We start from the raw sequence: 20,277 nt of genomic DNA, 5'->3' as shown, positions 1-20,277 counted from the left end.
AGAGAGAAGAAGTGAATGTTGGGTAGGAACTGTCTCTATAAGTTGCCAACTTGTACTTCCCAAGCGCTTAGTACAGTGCTTACACAGTGCTTACAGTGCTTAGCACACAGTAAGCGCTCAATAAATATGATTGATTGATTGCCCAAGGTCACACAGCAGTGGGGGAGCCAGGATTAGAGCCCATGACCTTCTGATTCCCAGGCCGTGCTCTATCCATAGTGAGCACTTAACCAAGACCATAAAGAAGCAGCGTGGCTCAGTGGAAACAGCCCGGGCTTTGGAGCCAGAGGTTGTGGGTTCAAATCCCGGCTCCGCCAAGTGTCAGCTGTGTGACTTTGGGCAACTCACTTCACTTCTGTGGGCCTCAGTTCCCTCATCTGTAAAATGGGGATGGAGACTGTGAGCCCCCCGTGGGACAAACTGATCACCTCGTAACCTCCCCGGCGCTTAGAACAGTGCTTTGCACCTAGTAAGCACTTAATAAATGCCATTGTTATTATTATTATTATTATTATGAAACAAGCAAACACAGCTCTCCTCCCCTCACCTCCTTTCCTCCCAACTCACACCTCCAGCACTGATTCCCGGGAGCACCAAATGGGGAGTGTGAGGAGCAGGAGAGCACTTTCATTTCCCTCACTTCACCTCACTGGGCAGAAGTTTGTTGGAGAACAAACTTAGAGAAGCAGCGTGGCTCAGTGGAAAGAACCCGGGCTTTGGAGTCAGAGGCCTGGGTTCAAATCCCAGCTCTGCCAACTGTCAGCTGTGTGACCTTGGGCAAGTCACTCAACTTCTCTGTGCCTCAGTTTCCTCATCTGTAAAATGGGGATTAAGACTGTGAGCCCCACGTGGGACAGCCTGATCACTTTGTAAACTCCCCAGTGCTTAGAACAGTGCTTTGCACATAGTAAGCGCTTAATAAATGCCATTATAAGTTTGTTCATGAACATGCGGGCTGATTCATTAGCTCCTTTACCGGGTCATTTTCGCCTTCTGCCCCCTGATTATGTTAGATCCGGAGTGAGATACCAGTGACAGCCAGGTGATGCCTTTAATCGATAGCATTTAAGAATCACCTGCTGCGTGCAGAGCACTGTACTAAGCACTTGGGAGAGTACAATAGGGTAAGAAGACATAGTTCCTTCCCCTCCCTGAGCTTGCGGTCTCCTCTAAGTTTTACATTTCCAAATTTCTTTCCCAGAAGAGCTCACCTCCTCCAGGAGGCCTTCCCAGACTGAGCCCCTTCCTTCCTCTCCCGCCTGTCCCCCTCTCCTTCCCCCCCATCTTACCTCCTTCCCTTCCCCACAGTACCTGTATATATGTATATATGTTTGTACATATTTATTACTCTATTTATTTATTTATTTTACTTGTACATATCTATTCTATTTATTTTATTTTGTTAGTATGCTTGGTTTTGTTCTCTGTCTCCCCCTTTTAGACTGTGAGCCCACTGTTGGGTAGGGACTGTCTCCATATGTTGCCAACTTATACTTCCCAAGTGCTTAGTACAGTGCTCTGCACACAGTAAGCACTCAGTAAATACGATTGATTGATTGATTGATTGATTGATTGATTTTTCCTCAGCACATCAGAGGGACCTATGGTGTTGTTTTAAAATGGGGTGACCAGCCAGTAAAGAAGAGGACTGGGGGGTAGATGTCAACATATAAAGTAGCTGTATTTTCCATGTGATGGAATCCACAGAATGCATATAATAATAATAATAATAATAATGATGGTATTTGTTAAGCACTTACTATGTGCAAAGCACTGTTCTAAGAGCTGGGGGGATACAAGGTGATCAGGTTGTCCCACGTGGGGCTCACAATCTTAATCCCCATTTTCCAGATGAGGTAACTGAGGCCCAGAGAAGTGAAGTGACTTCCCAAAGTCACACAGCTGACAATTGGCAGAGCCGCGATTCGAACCCATGACCTCTGACTCCAAAGCCCGGGCTCTTTCCACTGAGCCACGCTTGTAAGAGGTTGCATAGAGAGCCTGGGCCTGGGCGTTAAAAGATTATGAGTTCTAATCCCGGTTCCACCACTTGTCTGTTATGTAACCTCGGGCAAGCCACTTCACTTCTCTGTGCCTCAGCGACCTCATCCGTAAAATGGGGATTCAGACTCTGAGCCCCACATGGGACAGGAACTGCGTCCAACCCCATTTGCTGGTATCCCCCCCGGCGCTTATTACAGTGCCTGGCACATAGTAAGCCCCACAGTTATTATCACTAAGCGCAGCTGGTTTGAATTTGGGGGCTCACTCCTTGCACCAGGCCTGTGCTTGAAATCAGGACGGCGTTTGCTTCGCAGGTTCTCCACGACTTTGCGGCCGAGGCGCTTAGCAAAGGCCACGAGGAAGAAATGGCCATCGCCCTGAAGGCCCTGGGCAACGCCGGCCAGCCTGCCAGCGTGAAGCGCATCCAGAAATTCCTGCCCGGATTTTCATCTACCGCTTCCGATCTCCCCGTCAGGATTCAGGCGGAAGCGGTGATGGCGTTCAGAAAAATAGCCTGGAAGGATCCCAAAAAAGTAAGGCTTCGCTTTAGTACTACGTGACCTTGGAAGAATAATGAGCCCGGCCCGGAAGTGATCGTTATCCTCAGAGAAGCAGCATGGCTCGGTGGAAAGAGCCCGGGCTTTGGAGTCAGAGGTCATGGGTTCAAATCCCGGCTCCACCACGTGTCTGCTGTGTGACCTTGGGCAAGTCGCTTAACTTCTCTGAGCCTGTTACCTCATCTGTAAAAAGGGGATTAAGACTGTGAGCCCCACGTGGGACAACATGATCACCTTGTATCCACCCCAGCGCTTAGAACAGTGCTTTGCACATAGTAAGTGCTTAATAGATGCCATTATTATTATTATTTTATGCTTCTATTCATTTTATTTATGATGTGTATATATTTTACATACATATAATATATTATTATATTATTATTCATCATTTTATTTAATGTTATATAATCATATAATATTAATAAATTATTTTATTATTTTATTCTTATATTCCTTTTATTAATGATGTGTATATATTTTATATACATATAATATATATTATTTTATTATCATTCATTATTTCATTTAATATTATATAATTATATAATATTAACACATTACTTTATTATTTTATTCTTCTATTAATTTTATTAATGATGTGTATATATTTTATATACTCATATATGTCATATATATTATTTTATTATTATTCATTATTTCATTTATTATCATATAATTATATAACATTAATACATTGTTTTATTATTTTATTCTTCTATTTATTTCATTAATGATGTGTATATATTTTATATGTTTATATATACACATATATAATATTATTTTATCATTATTTATTATTTTATTTAATATTATATGATTATATAACATTAATGAATTATTTTATTTCGTTTCATTTTCCCCCGAAAGAACATTGTCAGGAGTTTCTGGAGTCTCTTCCTCCCTTCAAAGCCCTACTGGGAGCTCACCTCCTCCAGGAGGCCTTCCCAGACTGAGCCCCTTCCTTCCTCTCCCCCTCCTCCCCCTCCCATCCCCCCCCACCTTCCCTCCTTCCCCGCCCCACAACACCTGGATATATGTATAGATGTTCATACGTATTTATTACTCCATTTATTTATTTTATTTGTACATATTTATTCTATTTATTTTATTTTGTTAATAGGTTTTGTTGTCTGTCTAGACGGTGAGCCCGCTGTTGGGTAGGGACCTTGTTTTGTTGTCTGTCTCCCCTTTCTAGACAGTGAACCCGCTGTTGGGTAGGGACTGTCCCTAGACGTTGCCAACTTGGACTTCCCAAGCGCTTAGTACAGTGCTCTGCACACAGTAAGCGCTCAATAAATACGATTGAATGAATGAATGAATGATGCGGAGAGGAATGGGTAACCATTAGAGGTTTTTGGGGGGAATAGGAGACATGGTGGCCTAGGGGAAAGAGCCTGGGTTTGGGAATCAAGAGTACCTGCGTCCTCACCTCGGCTCTGCCCGCTGTGTGAACTTGGACAAGTGACTTCACTTCTCTGTGCCTCAGTTCCCCAACTGTAAAATGAAGATTAAAGACCTGAGAAGCCTGGTGGCCTACTGGTTAGAGCACAGGCTTGGGAGTCAGAAGGACCTGGGTTCGGGACCTTGGGCAAGTTACTTGGCTATTTGGTACCTCAGTTATCTCATCTGTAAAATGGGGATTAAGAACTGCGAGCCCCTTGTGGGACACGGACTGTGTCCAACCTGATTAGCCTGTTTCTATCCCGGAACTTAGTATAGTGCTTGGCACAGAGTAAGCACTTAACAAATACCATAATTATTGTTATTATTATTATTATTATTATCCCTCCTACTTAGATGGAGAGCCCTCTGTGGAACAGGGCCTGGGTCAACTTGCTAAACTTGTATCTACCTCACTGCTTTAAAAAATGATCGACACATAATAAGTGTGTAACAAATACCATTAAAAAAATAATAATCCTGCCTCTGACTTATGGACTAGAAATGGGGCAGGCTGGGTAATAATAATAATAATAATAATAATAATAATAATAATCATGATGGCATTTATTAAGCGCTTGTTATGTGCAAAGCAAGCGCTCGGGAGGTTACAAGGTGATCAGGTTGTCCCATGGTGGGGGCTTACAGCCTTCATCCCCATTTTGCAGATGAGGGAACAGAGGCCCAGAGAAGTGAAGTGACTCACCCAAAGTCACACAGCAGACATGGGGTGGAGCCAGGATTTGAACCCATGACCCCTGACTCCAAAGCCCGGGCTCTTTCCACTGAGCCTCGCTGCTTCTCATAGTAGTGGTGAGTGGGTGGGGTTCTGGAGAATATCTATCTATTCTATTTATCTACATATCTATTCTATTTATTTATTTTATTTTGTTAGAATGTTTGGTTCTGTTCTCTGTCTCCCCCTTTTAGACTGTGAGCCCACTGTTGGGTAGAGACTGTCTCTATATGTTGCCAACTTGTAATTCCCAAGCGCTTAGTACAGTGCTCTGCGCACAGTAAGCGCTCAATAAATACGATTGATTGATTGATTGGAGAATACACGTGTAATCAAAACCTTCGCTCAAGAAGTTCAAGTGGAGTTTAGATCTGGAACTTGTTTGGTGGCTGATCTAATCTTTTTTGCGTCTGTTTGGTAATCCGTGATAACAGGTTTTCTGGTCCCTTTCCTACTTCCTTGAGATATACAGGTTTTGTCACGATTTTATGGTGCTTTAAAAGGGTGAGGTATCGTCCTTAAAGTTCCCTCCCAAATGTTCATCAGGCAACCCTCAGGAAGGTGTGGGTGGATAAATAATGATGTTATTTGTGAAGCACTTACTATGTGCCAAGCATTCATTCATTCATTCAATCAATCGTATTTATTGAGCGCTTACTGTGTGCAGAGCACTGGACTAAGCGCTTGGGAAGTACAAGTTGGCAAAGCACTGTTCTAAGCACTGGGGTAGATGAAAGGTAATCAGGTTGTCCCTCGTGGGGCTCACAGTCTTAATCCCCATTTTACAAATGAAGTAATTGAGGCCCAGAGAAGTTAAGTGACTTGCTCAAAGTCACACAGCTGACAAGTGATGGAGGCAGGATTAGAACCCACGACCTTTGACTCCCTAGCCTACGCTCTTTCCACTAAGCCACGCTGCTTCTCTTAATTCATCTCCAGAGATGAACTGAAATGTCTGAAGGGAATCATACTACTCGGAAGCCACCGTGGGGTTTTTTTTTTTTTTTACTTTTTAGCACTTAAATGCAAAGTACAGTATTAGAGTAGAAATTGAAGGACTAAGCAATGTAGTGAATCTTTTTTGATCCCTTACTCCAATGAACTTAACTTTGAAAGCTTTCGGGGGGCAAAACTTCACTTCTCTGGGCCTCAGTTCCCTCATCTGTGTAAAATGGGGATTGAGAATTTATTACTGTATTTACTTATTTTACTTGTACATATTCTATTGATTTTGTTTTGTTAATATGTTTTGGTATTATTATCATTAACCATGGTGGAGGGGCAGAAGTTCACTTCTCTGGACCTCAGTTCCCTCATCTGTAAAATGGGGATTGAGAATTTATTACTCTATTTACTTATTTTACTTGTACATATTCTATTGATTTTATTTTGTTAATATGTTTTGGTATTATTATCATTACTTAACTTCTCTGGGCCTCGGTTCCCTCATCTGCATAATGGGGATAAAGACTGTGAGCCCCCCGTGGGACCACCTGATCACCTTGTATTCACCCCAGTGCTTAGAACAGTGCTTTGCACATAGTAAGCGCTTAATAAATGCCATTATTATTATTATTATTATCATTACTTAACTTCTCTGGGCCTCAGTTCCCTCATCTGTATAATGGGGATGAAGACTGGGAGCCCCCCGTGGGACCACCTGATCACCTTGTATCCACCCCAGCGCTTAGAACAGTGCTTTGCACATAGTAAGCGCTTAATCATCAATCGTATTTATTGAGCGCTTACTATGTGCAGAGCACTGTACTAAGCGCTTAATAAATGCCATTATTATTATTAAAGTCCAGTAGGCCGTGTATTCTCTCCAGGTTCGTTCTCGCTGTCCCGCTATCTGTCGTACCCCTTCCCTTCTCTTTAGCCCGATCCATTTGAAACCCCAGATGATGCAGAAAGAGGAAGAATGTGGGTAGCGCTTAATACATTGCTCTGCACACAGTAAGCACTCAATAAATACCCTTGATTGATTGAGGAAACTGTGAGGTAATCCAGGGTAGACCTAGATCAGCATAGTGGTCTATAGGATGGAAAGTAAGAGGTGGATCATCATCATCATCATCAATCGTATTTATTGAGCGCTTACTATGTGCAGAGCACTGTACTAAGTGCTTGGGAAGTACAAATTGGCAACATATAGAGACAGTCCCTACCCAACAGTGGGCTCACAGTCTAAAAGATCATGGCAAAATTCGAAAGGAAAAACTGTCAAGGATACAAGGAGTTGAAAGAAGGAGCAGTCAAGGATAATTCCAATAATAATAATGATGGCATTTGTTAAGCGCTTACTATGTGCAAAGCACTGTTCTAAGCGCTGGGGAGGATACAAGGTGATCAGGTTGTCCCACGGGGGACTCACACTCTTACTTCCCATTTTACAGATGAGGTAACTGAGGCCCAGAGAAGTGAAGCGACTTGCCCAAAGTCACGCAGCTGACAAGTGGTGGAGCCGGGATTTGAACCCGTGATCTCTGACTCCAAAGCCCGGGCTCTTTCCGCTGAGCCACGCTGCTTCTCATGCTGTAGGGCTCAGAGAAGGGAAAGATTGTGGTGTGGTTATCTGTGATGGGAAATACAGGAGGAGGAGAGGATTTGGGTGCAAAGAAGAGGAGTTTAGTTTTGGATGTATTGAGCTTCAAGTGCCATCAGTGCTTTGCACATAGTAAGCGCTTAATAAATGCTGTTATTATTATTATTATCAGAACAAACACGATAAATACAATAAATACGATTGAATGAATGAACAAATGTGGCTTAGTGGATAGAGCATGGGCCTGAGAATCAGAAGGACCAGGTTTCTAATCCTGGCTCTCCACGTGTCTGCTGTGTGACCTTGGGCAAGTCACTGCTTCACTTCTCTGGGCCTCAGTTTCCTCACCTGTAAAATGGGGATTAAGACTGCTAGCCCCATGCGGGGCAGGGACTGAGTCCAACCTCGTTAACTCGCATCTACAGTGCAAGCACTTAAGAGTGCTCTGCACACAGTAAGCGCTCAATAAATGCAATCGAATGAATGAATGAATCTACCCCGGTGCTTAGTACAGTGCCTGATGCATAGTAAGCACTTAACAAATTAAAAACAAACAAATAAAAAAGCCTTGTAGTGCTAACCTGGAAGCACGAGGAAATGCAGAATTGCAGGGAAGGGGAGATATCAGGTAGATTTAGAAGTCCTCTGCAAAGAATAATAGTAATAGTAGCTATTCTTGAGCACCCTGTAGAGGTGATGTGAAATCTACTTGCTAAGGGCTTGTGACGTTCAAAATAGTAAAAGGAAACATTCCCCGCCTACAGGGAGCTTACACCCTAACAGGTGAGACAAGCGTAAAAATATTTACAACTAGAGAGGCTAAAAACAAATAAAGTGAACAAATGTGCAAAAGTGGTAAGGAGGGTGTGAAAAAATTCAAGCGCCAGGGTCGGCCCAAGGAATGATGTGGTTCGGGATGCTGGAAAATGAATCAGGGAATGCTTGTTGGAGGAAGTCGGTCTTCAGGAGGGATTTTGAAGGTGGCGAGGGATGAAATTCCAAGTGAGGGGAGCAAGAAGCAGGAAAGGAGAGACAGAGGTAAAGCTAGGAATCGGCTTGGAAAGGATGAAGATGACGAATTGGAAAAGAGCGGGAGGGAGAGCCGATAGATCAGACAGGGACGTGGTACTCTTCCAAATGCTTAGCACGGTGCTCTGCATGCAGAAAGTCCTCGATAAATACCATTCATTCATTCATTCATTCAATCGTATTTATTGAGTGCTTACTGTGTGCGGAACACTGTACTAAGCGCTTGGGGAGGACAAGTTGGCAACATATAGAGACGGTCCCTACCCAACAGCGGGCTCACAGTCTAGAAGTTGGTAGCTGCAATCCTTGTCCACAGTCTAATTTTCGAAGCTATCGGCACCCTTTAATAAAATATTGTCAAAAAAAAAACTATAGGAAGGGCCCTCTTTGTTTTTTTTATTGAAATGTATTTTTATTTATTTAAATGGCATTTAAGTGCTTACTATAATAATGATGGCATTTGATAAGTGCTTACTATGTGCAAAGCACTGTTCTAAGCGCGGGGCGGGGGATACATGGTGATCAGCTTGTCCCACGTGGGGCTCGCAATCTTAATCCCCATTTGACAGAGGAGGTCATTGAGGCTCAGAGAAGTTAAGTGACTTTCCCAAGGTCACACAGCAGACATAGTAATAATAATAATAATAATAATAATTAATAATGGCATTCATTCATTCATTCAATCGTATTTATTGAGCACTTACTGTGTGCAGAGCACTGTACTAAGCGCTTGGGAAGTACAAGTTGACAACATATAGGGACGGTCCCTACCCAACAGTGGGCTCACAGTCTAGAAGTTGGTAGCTGCAATCCTTGTCCACAAGGAGCTGACAGTCTAATTTTCTAAGCTATGGGCACCCTTTAATAAAATATTGTCAAAAAAACTATAGGAAGGGCCCTATTTGTTTTTTTTTATTGAAATGTATTTTTATTTATTTAAATGGCATTTAAGTGCTTACTCTAATAATGATGGCATTTGATAAGCGCTTACTTTGTGCAAAGCACTGTTCTAAGCACTGGGGGGGGGGATACAAGGTGATCAGCTTGTCCCATGTGAGGCTCACAATCTTAATCCCCATTTGACAGATGAGGTCACTGAGGCTCAGAGAAGTTAAGTGACTTTCCCAAGGTCACACAGCAGACACAGTAATAATAATAACAATAACAATAATAATAATAATAATAATAATAATAATAATAATGGCATTTATTCATTCATTCAATCAATCATATTTATTGAGCACTTACTGTCTGCAGAGCACTGTACTAAGCGCTTGGGAAGTACAAGTTGGCAACATATAGGGACGGTCCCTACAGTGACAGTGGGCTCACAGTCTAGAAGTTGGTAGCTGCAATCCTTGTCCACAAGGAGCTGACAGTCTAATTTTCCAAGTTATCGGCACCCTTTAATGAAATATTGTGGAAAAAAAAACTATAGGAAGGGCCCTATTTGTTATTTTTTTATTGAAATGTATTTTTATTTATTTAAATGGCATTTAAGTGCTTACTCTAATAATGATGGCATTTGATAAGCGCTTACTATGTGCAAAGCACTGTTCTAAGCACTGGGGGGGGGGATACAAGGTGATCAGCTTGTCCCACGTGAGGCTCACAATCTTAATCCCCATTTGACAGATGAGGTCACTGAGGCTCAGAGAAGTTAAGTGACTTTCCCAAGGTCACACAGCAGACATAGTAATAATGATAATAATAATAATAATGGCATTCATTCATTCATTCATTCAATCGTATTTATTGAGTGCTTGCTGTGTGCAGAGCACTGGACTAAGCGCTTGGGAAGTCCAAGTTGGCAACATATAGAGATGGTCCCTACCCAATAGCGGCTCACAGTCTAGAAGGGGGAAGGCGGGGACACTCACCACTATACTAATGCTTAAGCGCTTACTATGTACAAAGCACTGGTCTAAGTGCTGGGGAGGTTACCAGGAGATCAGGTTGCCCCATGGGGGGCTCACAGTCTTAATCCCCATCTTCCAGATGAGGGAAGTGAGGCCCAGAGAAGTGAAGTGACTTGCCCAAAGCCACACAGCCGACATGTGGCTTCTCGACTGTGAGCCCACTGTTGGGTAGGGACCGTCTCTATATGTTGCCAACTTGCAATCAATCAATCAACCCATCGTATTTATTGAGCGCTTACTGTGTGCAGAGCACCGGACTAAGCGTTTGGGAAGTGCACGCGCTTAGTCCAGTGCTCTGCACACAGTAAGCACTCAATAAATACGACTGAATGAATGAATGAATACGATTGAATGAATAATAATAATGAATGAATAATAATAATGATGGCATAGAGAAGCAGCGTGGCTCAGTGGAAAGAGCCCGGGCTTTGGAGTCAGAGGTCATGGGTTCAAATCCCGGCTCCGCCAATTCTCAGCTGTGTGACTTTGGGCAAGTCACTTCACTTCTCTGGGCCTCAGTTCCCTCATCTGTAAAATGGGGAGTAAATCTGTGAGCCCCCCCGAGGGACAACCTGATCACCTTGTAACCTCCCCAGCGCTTAGAACAGTGCTTTGCACATAGTAAGCGCTTAATAAAATGCCGTTATTATTTATTAAGTGCTTACTATGTGCAAAGCACTGTTCTAAGCGCTGGGGAGGTAACAAGGCGATCAGGTTGTCCCATGGCAGGCTCACAGTCTTAACCCCCATTTTACAGATGAGGGAACTGAGGCACAGAGAAGTTAGGCGACCTGCCCAAAGTCACGCAGCTGCCAATCGGTGGAGCCGGGATTTGAACCCATGACCTCTGACTCCCAAGCCGGCCGAGCTGGGATTCAAACCCGTAGCCTCCGACTCCCAAGCCCGGGCTCTTTCCGCTGCCTCTCTCTGTGCCAGGCTGGGGTAGATGGAGGCTAATCGGGTTGAACCCAGTCCTCGAAGGCCTTCGCTCTTCTTCAACCCTTTATCCCCGTGACCATTAATCATCATCATCATCATCAATCGTATTTATTGAGCGCTTACTATGTGCAGAGCACTGTACTAAGCGCTTGGGAAGTACAAATTGGCAACATATAGAGACAGTCCCTACCCAACAGTGGGCTCACAGTCTAAAAGGGGGAGACAGAGAACAAAACCAAACATACTAACAAAATAAAATAAGTAGAATAGATATGTACAAGTAAAATAAATAAATAGAGTAAAAAATATGTACAAACATATATACATATATACAGGTGCTGTGGGGAAGGGAAGGAGGTAAGATGGGGGGGATGCAGAGAGGGACGAGGGGGAGAGGAAGGAAGGGGCTCAGTCTGGGAAGGCCTCCTGGAGGAGGTGAGCTCTCAGCAGGGCCTTGAAGGGAGGAAGAGAGCTAGCTTGGCGGATGGGCAGAGGGATTGGGGGCATTCCAGGCCCGGGGGAGGACGTGGGCCGGGGGTCGATGGCGGGACAGGCGAGAACGAGGTACGGTGAGGAGATTAGTGGCGGAGGAGCGGAGGGTGCGGGCTGGGCTGGAGAAGGAGAGAAGGGAGGAGAGGGCGAGGGGATGGAGAGTCTTGAAGCCCAGGGTGAGGAGTTTCTGCCTGATGCGCAGATTGATTGATAGCCACTGGAGATTTTTGAGGAGGGGAGTAATATGCCCAGTGCATTTCTGGACAAAGATAATCCGGGCAGCAGCAGGAAGTATGGACTGAAGTGGAGAGAGACACGAGGATGGGAGATCAGAGAGAAGGCTGATGCAGTAGTCCAGACGGGATAGGATGAGAGCTTAATAATTATAATATTAATAACCTAATAACGGCCTGACTCTCCAAAAAGTTGGCCTCTCTAGAGATGAAACGAGCCGTGACCCCGCTTGGCGTTTCTCCAGGTGCAGGATGTCCTTATCCAGGTGTACGGAGACCGCTCGGTCCACCCCAACGTCCGGATGGCGGCCTGCGTGATGCTCTTCGAAACCAAGCCGGGCCTGACTCTGGTCATGGCCATCGCCAATTCCGTGCAGAAGGAGATCAGCCTGCAAGTGGCCAGTTTCACTTATTCTCACATGAAGGTGCTGTCCAAGAGCACCATCCCGGAGTTCGCCAACGTGTGAGTGGGGGGCGGTCGGCTTCCTCCGGACCGTTAGCTTGGTGGGCGCGGGCACCGTGTCTGTACGATAATAATGACAACATTTTTTAAGCGCTTACTACTTGCAGAGCACTGAGCGCCGGGGAGATACCAGGGTAGCGCTTAATATGGTGCTCTGCACACCGTAAGCACTCAATAAATACCCCTGATTGATGGAGGAGACTGGGAGGTAGTCCAGGGTAGACCCAGATCGGCGTAGTGGTCTATAGGATGGAGAGGAAGAGGTGGATCATGGCAAAATTGGAAAGGAAAAACTGGCAAGAATACAGGGGTTGAAAGGAGGAGCAGTCCAGGATAATTCCAATAATAATAATAATGATGAGGATGGCATTTGTTAAGCGCTTACTATGTGCCAAGCACTGTTCTAGGATACAAGGTGATGGGGTTGTCCCACGTGGGGCTCACAGTCTTAATCCCCTTTTTACAGATGAGGTAACTGCGGCCTAGAGAATAATAATAATAATAATGATGGTATTTGTTAAGCCCTTACTATGTGCAAAGCACTGTTCTAAGCGCTGGGGAGGATACAAGGTGATGGGGTTGTCCCACGTGAGGCTCACAGTCTTAATCCCCATTTTACAGATGAGGTAACTGCGGCCCAGAGAATAATAATAATAATAATCATGGTATTTGTTAAGCGCTTACTACATGCAAAGCACTGTTCTAAGCTCTGGCAGGATACAAGGTGATCAGGGTGTCCCATGTGGGGCTCACAGTCTTAACCCCGATTTTAGAGATGAGGTAACTGAGGCCCAGAGAATAATAATAGTAATAATGATGGTATTTGTTAAGCCCTTACTATGTGCAAAGCACTGTTCTAAGCGCTGGGGAGGTTACAAGGTGATCAGCTTGTCCCACGTGGGGCTCACAGTCTTAATCCCCATTTTACAGATGAGGTAACTGAGGCCCACAGAATAATAATAATAATAATAATAATGGTATTTGTTAAGCGCTTACTATGTGCAAAGCACCGTTCTAAGCGCTGGCGGGATACAAGGTGATCAGGCTGTCCCACGTGGGGCTCACAGTCTTAATCCCCATTTTACAGATGAGGGAACTGAGGCCCACAGAATAATAATAATAATAATAATGGTATTTGTTAAGCGCTTACTATGTGCAAAGCACTGTTCAAACCGCTGGCGGGATACAAGGTGATCAGGGTGTCCCACGTGGGGCTCACAGTCTTAATCCCCATTTTACAGATGAGGGAACTGAGGCCCACAGAATAATAATAATAATAATAATAATGGTATTTGTTAAGTGCTTACTATGTGCAAAGCACTGTTCTAAGCGCTGGCGGGATACAAGGTGATCAGGCTGTCCCACTTGGGGCTCACAGTCTTAATCCCCATTTTACAGATGAGGGAACTGAGGCCCACAGAATAATAATAATAATAATAATAATAATAATAATTATGGTATTTGTTAAGCACTTACTATGCGCAAAGAGCTGGCGGGATACAAGGTGATCAGGGTGTCCCACGTGGGGCTCACAGTCTTAATCCCCATTTTAGAGATGAGGGAACTGAGGCCCAGAGAATAATAATAATAATAATAATAATGGTATTTGTTAAGCGCTTACTATGTGCAAAGCACTGTTCAAAGCGCTGGCGGGATACAAGGTGATCAGGGTGTCCCACGGGGGGCTCACAGTCTTAATCCCTATTTTGCAGATGAGGGAACTGAGGCACAGAGAAGTGAAGTGACTTGCCCAAGGTCACACAGCAGACACGGGGCGAATCCATGACTTCCGACTCCCAAACCCGGGCTTTTTCCACCGAGCCACGCTGCTCCTCTAGTGTCCTCTCCCAAGTGCTTAGTATTTCGTACATTCGTATTCAATCGTATTTATTGAGCGCTTACTGTGTGCAGAGCACTGTACTAAGCGCTTGGGAAGTCCAAGTTGGCAACATCTAGAGATGGTCCCTACCCAACAGTGGGCTCACAGTCTAGAAGGGGGACGTACAGCACACATAGTAAGCGCTCAATACATGCGACTGAATGAACGAACTTCCTCAGCACCCCCAAGCCTCAGGGGACTGTGGCCATGATTGGATACTCATTATTGTTGTATTACACTCGCCCAAGTGCTTAGTACAGTGCTCGGCACACAGTAAAGGCTCAAATACAGTGTGGCTCAGTGGAAAGAGCCCGGGCTTTGGAGTCAGAGGTCATGGGTTCGAATCCCGGCTCCGCCTTCACTTCTCTGGGCCTCATCTGTAAAATGGCGAGGAAGACTTAATCCCGATTTTACAGATGAGGTAACTGAGGCCCACAGAATAACAATAATGGTATTTGTTAAGTGCTTACTATGTGCAAAGCACTGTTCTAAGCTCTGGCGGGATACAAGGTGATCAGGGTGTCCCACGTGGGGCTCACAGTCTTAATCCCCATTTTACAGATGAGGTAATTGTTGCCAATTTGTACTTCCCAAGCGCTTAGTACAGTGCTCTGCGCATAGTAAGCGCTCAATAAATACGATTGATGATGATGATGAAGACTGTGAGCCCCACATGGGACAACCTGATCACCTTGTAACCTTCCCAGCGCTTAGAACAGTGCTTTGCACATAGTAAGCGATTAATAAATGCCATCATTATTATTATTATTAAATACGAATGAATGAATGAATGAATGAATGAATGAATGAATGAATGAATGAATGAATGAATGAACATCAGATTGGCAATTTCTCCTGAGAAGTAACATGGCCTAGTGGAAAGAGTCCAGGCTTGGGAGTCAGAGGACCTGGGTTCTAATCCCGGCTTGGCCAATGGCTTGCTGTGTGACCTTGGGCAAGAGAAGCAGTGTGGCTCATAGAATAATAATAATAATAATAATAATAATAATAATAATAATAATGGCATTTATTAAGCGCTTACTATGTACAAAGCACTGTTCTAAGCACTGGGGAGGTTACAAGGTGATCAGGTTGTCCCAACAGGGGGATCACAGTCTTAATCCCCATTTTACAGATGAGGGAACTGAGGCCCAGAGAAGTTAAGCGACTTGCCCAAAGTCACCCAGCTGACAATTAGAGAAGCAGCGTGGCTCAGTGGAAAGAGCCCGGGCTTTGGAGTCAGAGGTCATGGGTTCGAGTCCTGGCTCCACCACAAGTCTGCTGTGTGACCTTGGGCAAGTCACTTAACTTCTCTGAGCCTCAGTTACCTCACCTGTAAAGATGGGGATTAAGACTGTGAGCCCCACGTGGGACAACTTGATCACTTTGTATCCCCCCCAGCGCTTAGAACAGTGCTTTGCACATAGTAAGCGCTTAACAAATGCCATCATTATTATTATTATTATAATTGGCGGAGCCGGGATTTGAACCCATGACCTCTAACTCCAAAGCCCGAGCTCTTTCCACTGAGCCACGCTGCTTCTCTAGAGTGTGACTCAATGGAAAGAGCCCGGGCTTGGGAGTCAGAGGACGTGGGTTCTAATTCTGGCTCCGCCATTGGTGTGTTATGTGACCTTGGGCAAGCCACTTAACTTCTCTGTGCCTCAGGTCTGCTATGTGACCTTGGGCAAGCCACTTAACTTCCCTGTGCCTCAGTTACCTCATTTGGAAAATGGGAATGAAGACTGTGAGCCCCCCATGGGACAACCTGATTACCTTGTATCTACCCCAGTGCTTAGAACAGTGCTTGGTACATAGTAAGCGCTTAACAAATACCATTATTATTATTATTATTGTCATATAACTTCTCTGGGACTCAGTTTCCTCAACTGTAAAAGGGGGATTCAATACCTCTTCTCCCTCCTACTTAGACTGTGAACCCCATGTGGGACAGGGACCATGTCCAACCTAAAAGCATCTTGGCTTAGTCGAAAAAGCCTGGGTTTGGGAGTCAGAGGTCATGGGTTCTAATCCCGGCTCCACCGCTTGTGTGACCTTGGGCGAGTCACTTAACTTCTCTGTGCCTCAGTTCCCTCATCTGTAAAATGGGGATGAAGACCGTGAGCCCCACATGGTTGTCACCTGTTGACCTTGTATCTACCCCAGCGCTTAGAATAGTGTTTGACACATAGTAAGCGCTAAACAAATACCAACATTATTATACTGACCCCAGCGCTTAGAATAGTGTTTGACACATAGTAAGCGCTTAACAAACACCAACATTACTATACTGACCCCAGCGCTTAGAATAGTGTTTGACACATAGTAAGCGCTAAACAAATACCAACATTATTATACTGACCCCAGCGCTTAGAATAGTGTTTGACACATAGTAAGCGCTAAACAAATACCAACATTATTATACTGACCCAAGCGCTTAGAATAGTGTTTGACACATAGTAAGCGCTTAACAAACACCAACATTACTATACTGTCCCCAGCGCTTAGAATAGTGTTTGACACATAGTAAGCGCTAAACAAATACCAACATTATTATACTGACCCCAGCGCTTAGAATAGTGTTTGACACATAGGAAGCGCTAAACAAATACCAACATTATTATACTGACCCCAGCGCTTAGAATAGTGTTTGACACATAGGAAGTGCTAAACAGATACCAACATTATTATACTGACCCCAGTGCTTAGAATAGTGTTTGACACATAGGAAGCGCTAAACAAATACCAACATTATTATACTGACCCCTGCGCTTAGAATAGTGTTTGACACATAGGAAGCGCTAAACAAATACCAACATTATTATACTGAACCCAGCGCTTAGAATAGTGTTTGACACATAGGAAGCGCTTAACAAATCATCATCATCATCATCAATCGTATTTATTGAGCGCTTACTGTGTGCAGAGCACTGTACTAAGCGCTTGGGAAGTACAAGTTGGCAACATATAGAGACAGTCCCTACCCAACAGTGGGCTCACAGTCTAAAAGGGGGAGACAGAGAAGAAAACCAAACATTCTAACAAAATAAAATAAATAGAATAAATATGCACAAGTAAAATAAATAAATAAATAAATAAATAAATAAATAAATAAATAAAAATAAACATTATTATACTGACCCCAGCGCTTAGAATAGTGTTTGGCACATAGGAAGCGCTAAACAAATACCAACATTATTATCCTGACCCCAGCGCTTAGAATAGTGTTTGACACATAGGAAGCGCTAAACAAATACCAACATTATTATACTGACCCCAGCGCTTAGAATAGTGTTTGACACATAGTGAGCGCTTAACAAATACCAACATTATTATACTGACCCCAGCGCTTAGAATAGTGTTTGACACATAGTGAGCGCTTAACAAATACCAACATTATTATACTGACCCCAGCGCTTAGAATAGTGTTTGACACATAGTGAGCGCTTAACAAATACCAACATTATTATACTGACCCCAGCGCTTAGAATAGTGTTTGACACATAGGAAGCCCTTAACAAATACCAACATTATTATACTGACCCCAGCGCTTAGAATAGTGTTTGACACATAGTAAGCGCTAAACAAATACCAACATTATTATACTGACCCCAGCGCTTAGAATAGTGTTTGACACATAGTAAGCGCTTAACAAATACCAACATTATTATACTGACCCCAGCGCTTCGAATAGTGTTTGACACATAGGAAGCACTAAAGAAATACCAACATTATTATACTGACCCCAGCGCTTAGAATAGTGTTTGACACATAGGAAGCGCTAAACAAATACCAACATTATTATACTGACCCCAGCGCTTAGAATAGTGTTTGACACATAGGAAGCGCTTAACAAATCATCATCATCATCATCAATCGTATTTATTGAGCACTTACTGTGTGCAGAGCACTGTACTAAGCGCTTGGGAAGTCCAAGTTGGCAACATATAGAGACAGTCCCTACCCAACAGTGGGCTCACAGTCTAAAAGGGGGAGACAGAGAACAAAACCAAACATACTAACAAAATAAAATAAATAGAGTAGATATGTACAAGTAAAATAAATAAATAAATAAATAATAATAAACATTATTATACTGACCCCAGCGCTTAGAATAGTGTTTGACACATAGTAAGCGCTAAACAAATACCAACATTATTATACTGACCCCAGCGCTTAGAATAGTGTTTGACACATAGGAAGCGCTTAACAAACACCAACATTACTATACTGACCCCAGCGCTTAGAATAGTGTTTGACACATAGTAAGCGCTAAACAAATACCAACATTATTATACTGACCCCAGCGCTTAGAATAGTGTTTGACACATAGGAAGCGCTTAACAAATACCAACATTATTATACTGACCCCAGCGCTTAGAATAGTGTTTGACACATAGTAAGCGCTTAACAAATACCAACATTATTAAACTGACCCCAGTGCTTAGAATAGTGTTTGACACATAGGAAGCGCTTAACAAATACCAACATTATTATGCTGACCCCAGCGCTTAGAATAGTGTTTGACACATAGGAAGCGTTAAACAAATACCAACATTATTATACTGACCCCAGCGCTTAGAATAGTGTTTGACACATAGTGAGCGCTTAACAAATACCAACATTATTATACTGACCCCAGCGCTTAGAATAGTGTTTGACACATAGGAAGCGCTAAACAAATACCAACATTATTATACTGACCCCAGCGCTTAGAATAGTGTTTGACACATAGGAAGCGCTTAACAAATCATCATCATCATCATCAATCGTATTTATTGAGCGCTTACTATGCGCAGAGCACTGTACTAAGCGCTTGGGAAGTACAAATTGACAACATATAGAGACAGTCCCTACCCAACAGTGGGCTCACAGTCTAAAAGGGGGAGACAGAGAACAAAACCAAACATACTAACAAAATAAAATAAATAGAATAAACATGTACAAGTAAAATAAATAAATAAATAAATAAATAAATAAATAAATAAATAAATAAATAATAAACATTATTATACTGACCCCAGGGCTTAGAATAGTGTTTGACACATAGGAAGCGCTAAACAAATACCAACATTATTATACTGACCCCAGCGCTTAGAATAGTGTTTGACACATAGTGAGCGCTTAACAAATACCAACATTATTATACTGACCCCAGTGCTTAGAATAGTGTTTGGCACATAGGAAGTGCTAAACAAATACCAACATTATTATCCTGACCCCAGTGCTTAGAATAGTGTTTGACACATAGGAAGTGCTAAACAAATACCAACATTATTATACTGACCCCAGCGCTTAGAATAGTGGTTGACACATAGGAAGTGCTAAACAAATACCAACATTATATACTGACCCCAGCGCTCAGAATAGTGTTTGACACATAGGAAGTGCTAAACAAATACCAACATTATTATACTGACCCCAGCGCTTAGAATAGTGTTTGACACATAGGAAGCGCTTAACAAATCATCATCATCATCATCAATCGTATTTATTGAGCGCTTACTATGTGCAGAGCACTGTACTAAGCGCTTGGGAAGTACAAGTTGGCAACATATAGAGACAGTCCCTACCCAACAGTGGGCTCACAGTCTAAAAGGGGGAGACAGAGAACAAAACCAAACATACTAACAAAATAAAATAAATAGAGTAGATATGTACAAGTAAAATAAATAAATAAATAAATAATAATAAACATTATTATACTGACCCCAGCGCTTAGAATAGTGTTTGACACATAGGAAGCGCTAAACAGATACCAACATTATTATACTGACCCCAGCGCTTAGAATAGTGTTTGACACATAGGAAGCGCTTAACAAATCATCATCATCATCAATCGTATTTATTGAGCGCTTACTATGTTCAGAGCACTGTACTAAGCGCTTGGGAAGTACAAATTGGCAACATATAGAGACAGTCCCTACCCAACAGTGGGCTCACAGTCTAAAAGGGGGAGACAGAGAACAAAACCAAACATACTAACAAAATAAAATAAATAGAATAGATATGAACAAGTAAAATAAATAGAGTAATAAATC

At 43.1% G+C, this 20,277-nt stretch overlaps 1 protein-coding gene across 1 annotated transcript in view; it reads left to right on the top strand.

The window, feature by feature from the left end:
• LOC119927071 (vitellogenin-2-like) overlaps positions 1-20,277 on the top strand; it is a 119,076-nt gene that overhangs the window by 22,853 nt on the left and 75,946 nt on the right. The window contains exons 11-12 of the mRNA XM_038745613.1: positions 2,319-2,537; positions 12,140-12,357. Coding sequence (XP_038601541.1) covers positions 2,319-2,537; positions 12,140-12,357 — 437 coding nt within the window. The remainder of the gene's footprint in view (positions 1-2,318; positions 2,538-12,139; positions 12,358-20,277) is intronic.

The sequence above is a fragment of the Tachyglossus aculeatus genome, chromosome 4, assembly GCF_015852505.1.
Source record: "Tachyglossus aculeatus isolate mTacAcu1 chromosome 4, mTacAcu1.pri, whole genome shotgun sequence".
NCBI classification, from domain to species: Eukaryota; Metazoa; Chordata; class Mammalia; order Monotremata; family Tachyglossidae; genus Tachyglossus; species Tachyglossus aculeatus.
Note: the sequence above shows the minus strand (reverse complement) of the source record. Positions and strands in the feature narration are given on the sequence as shown.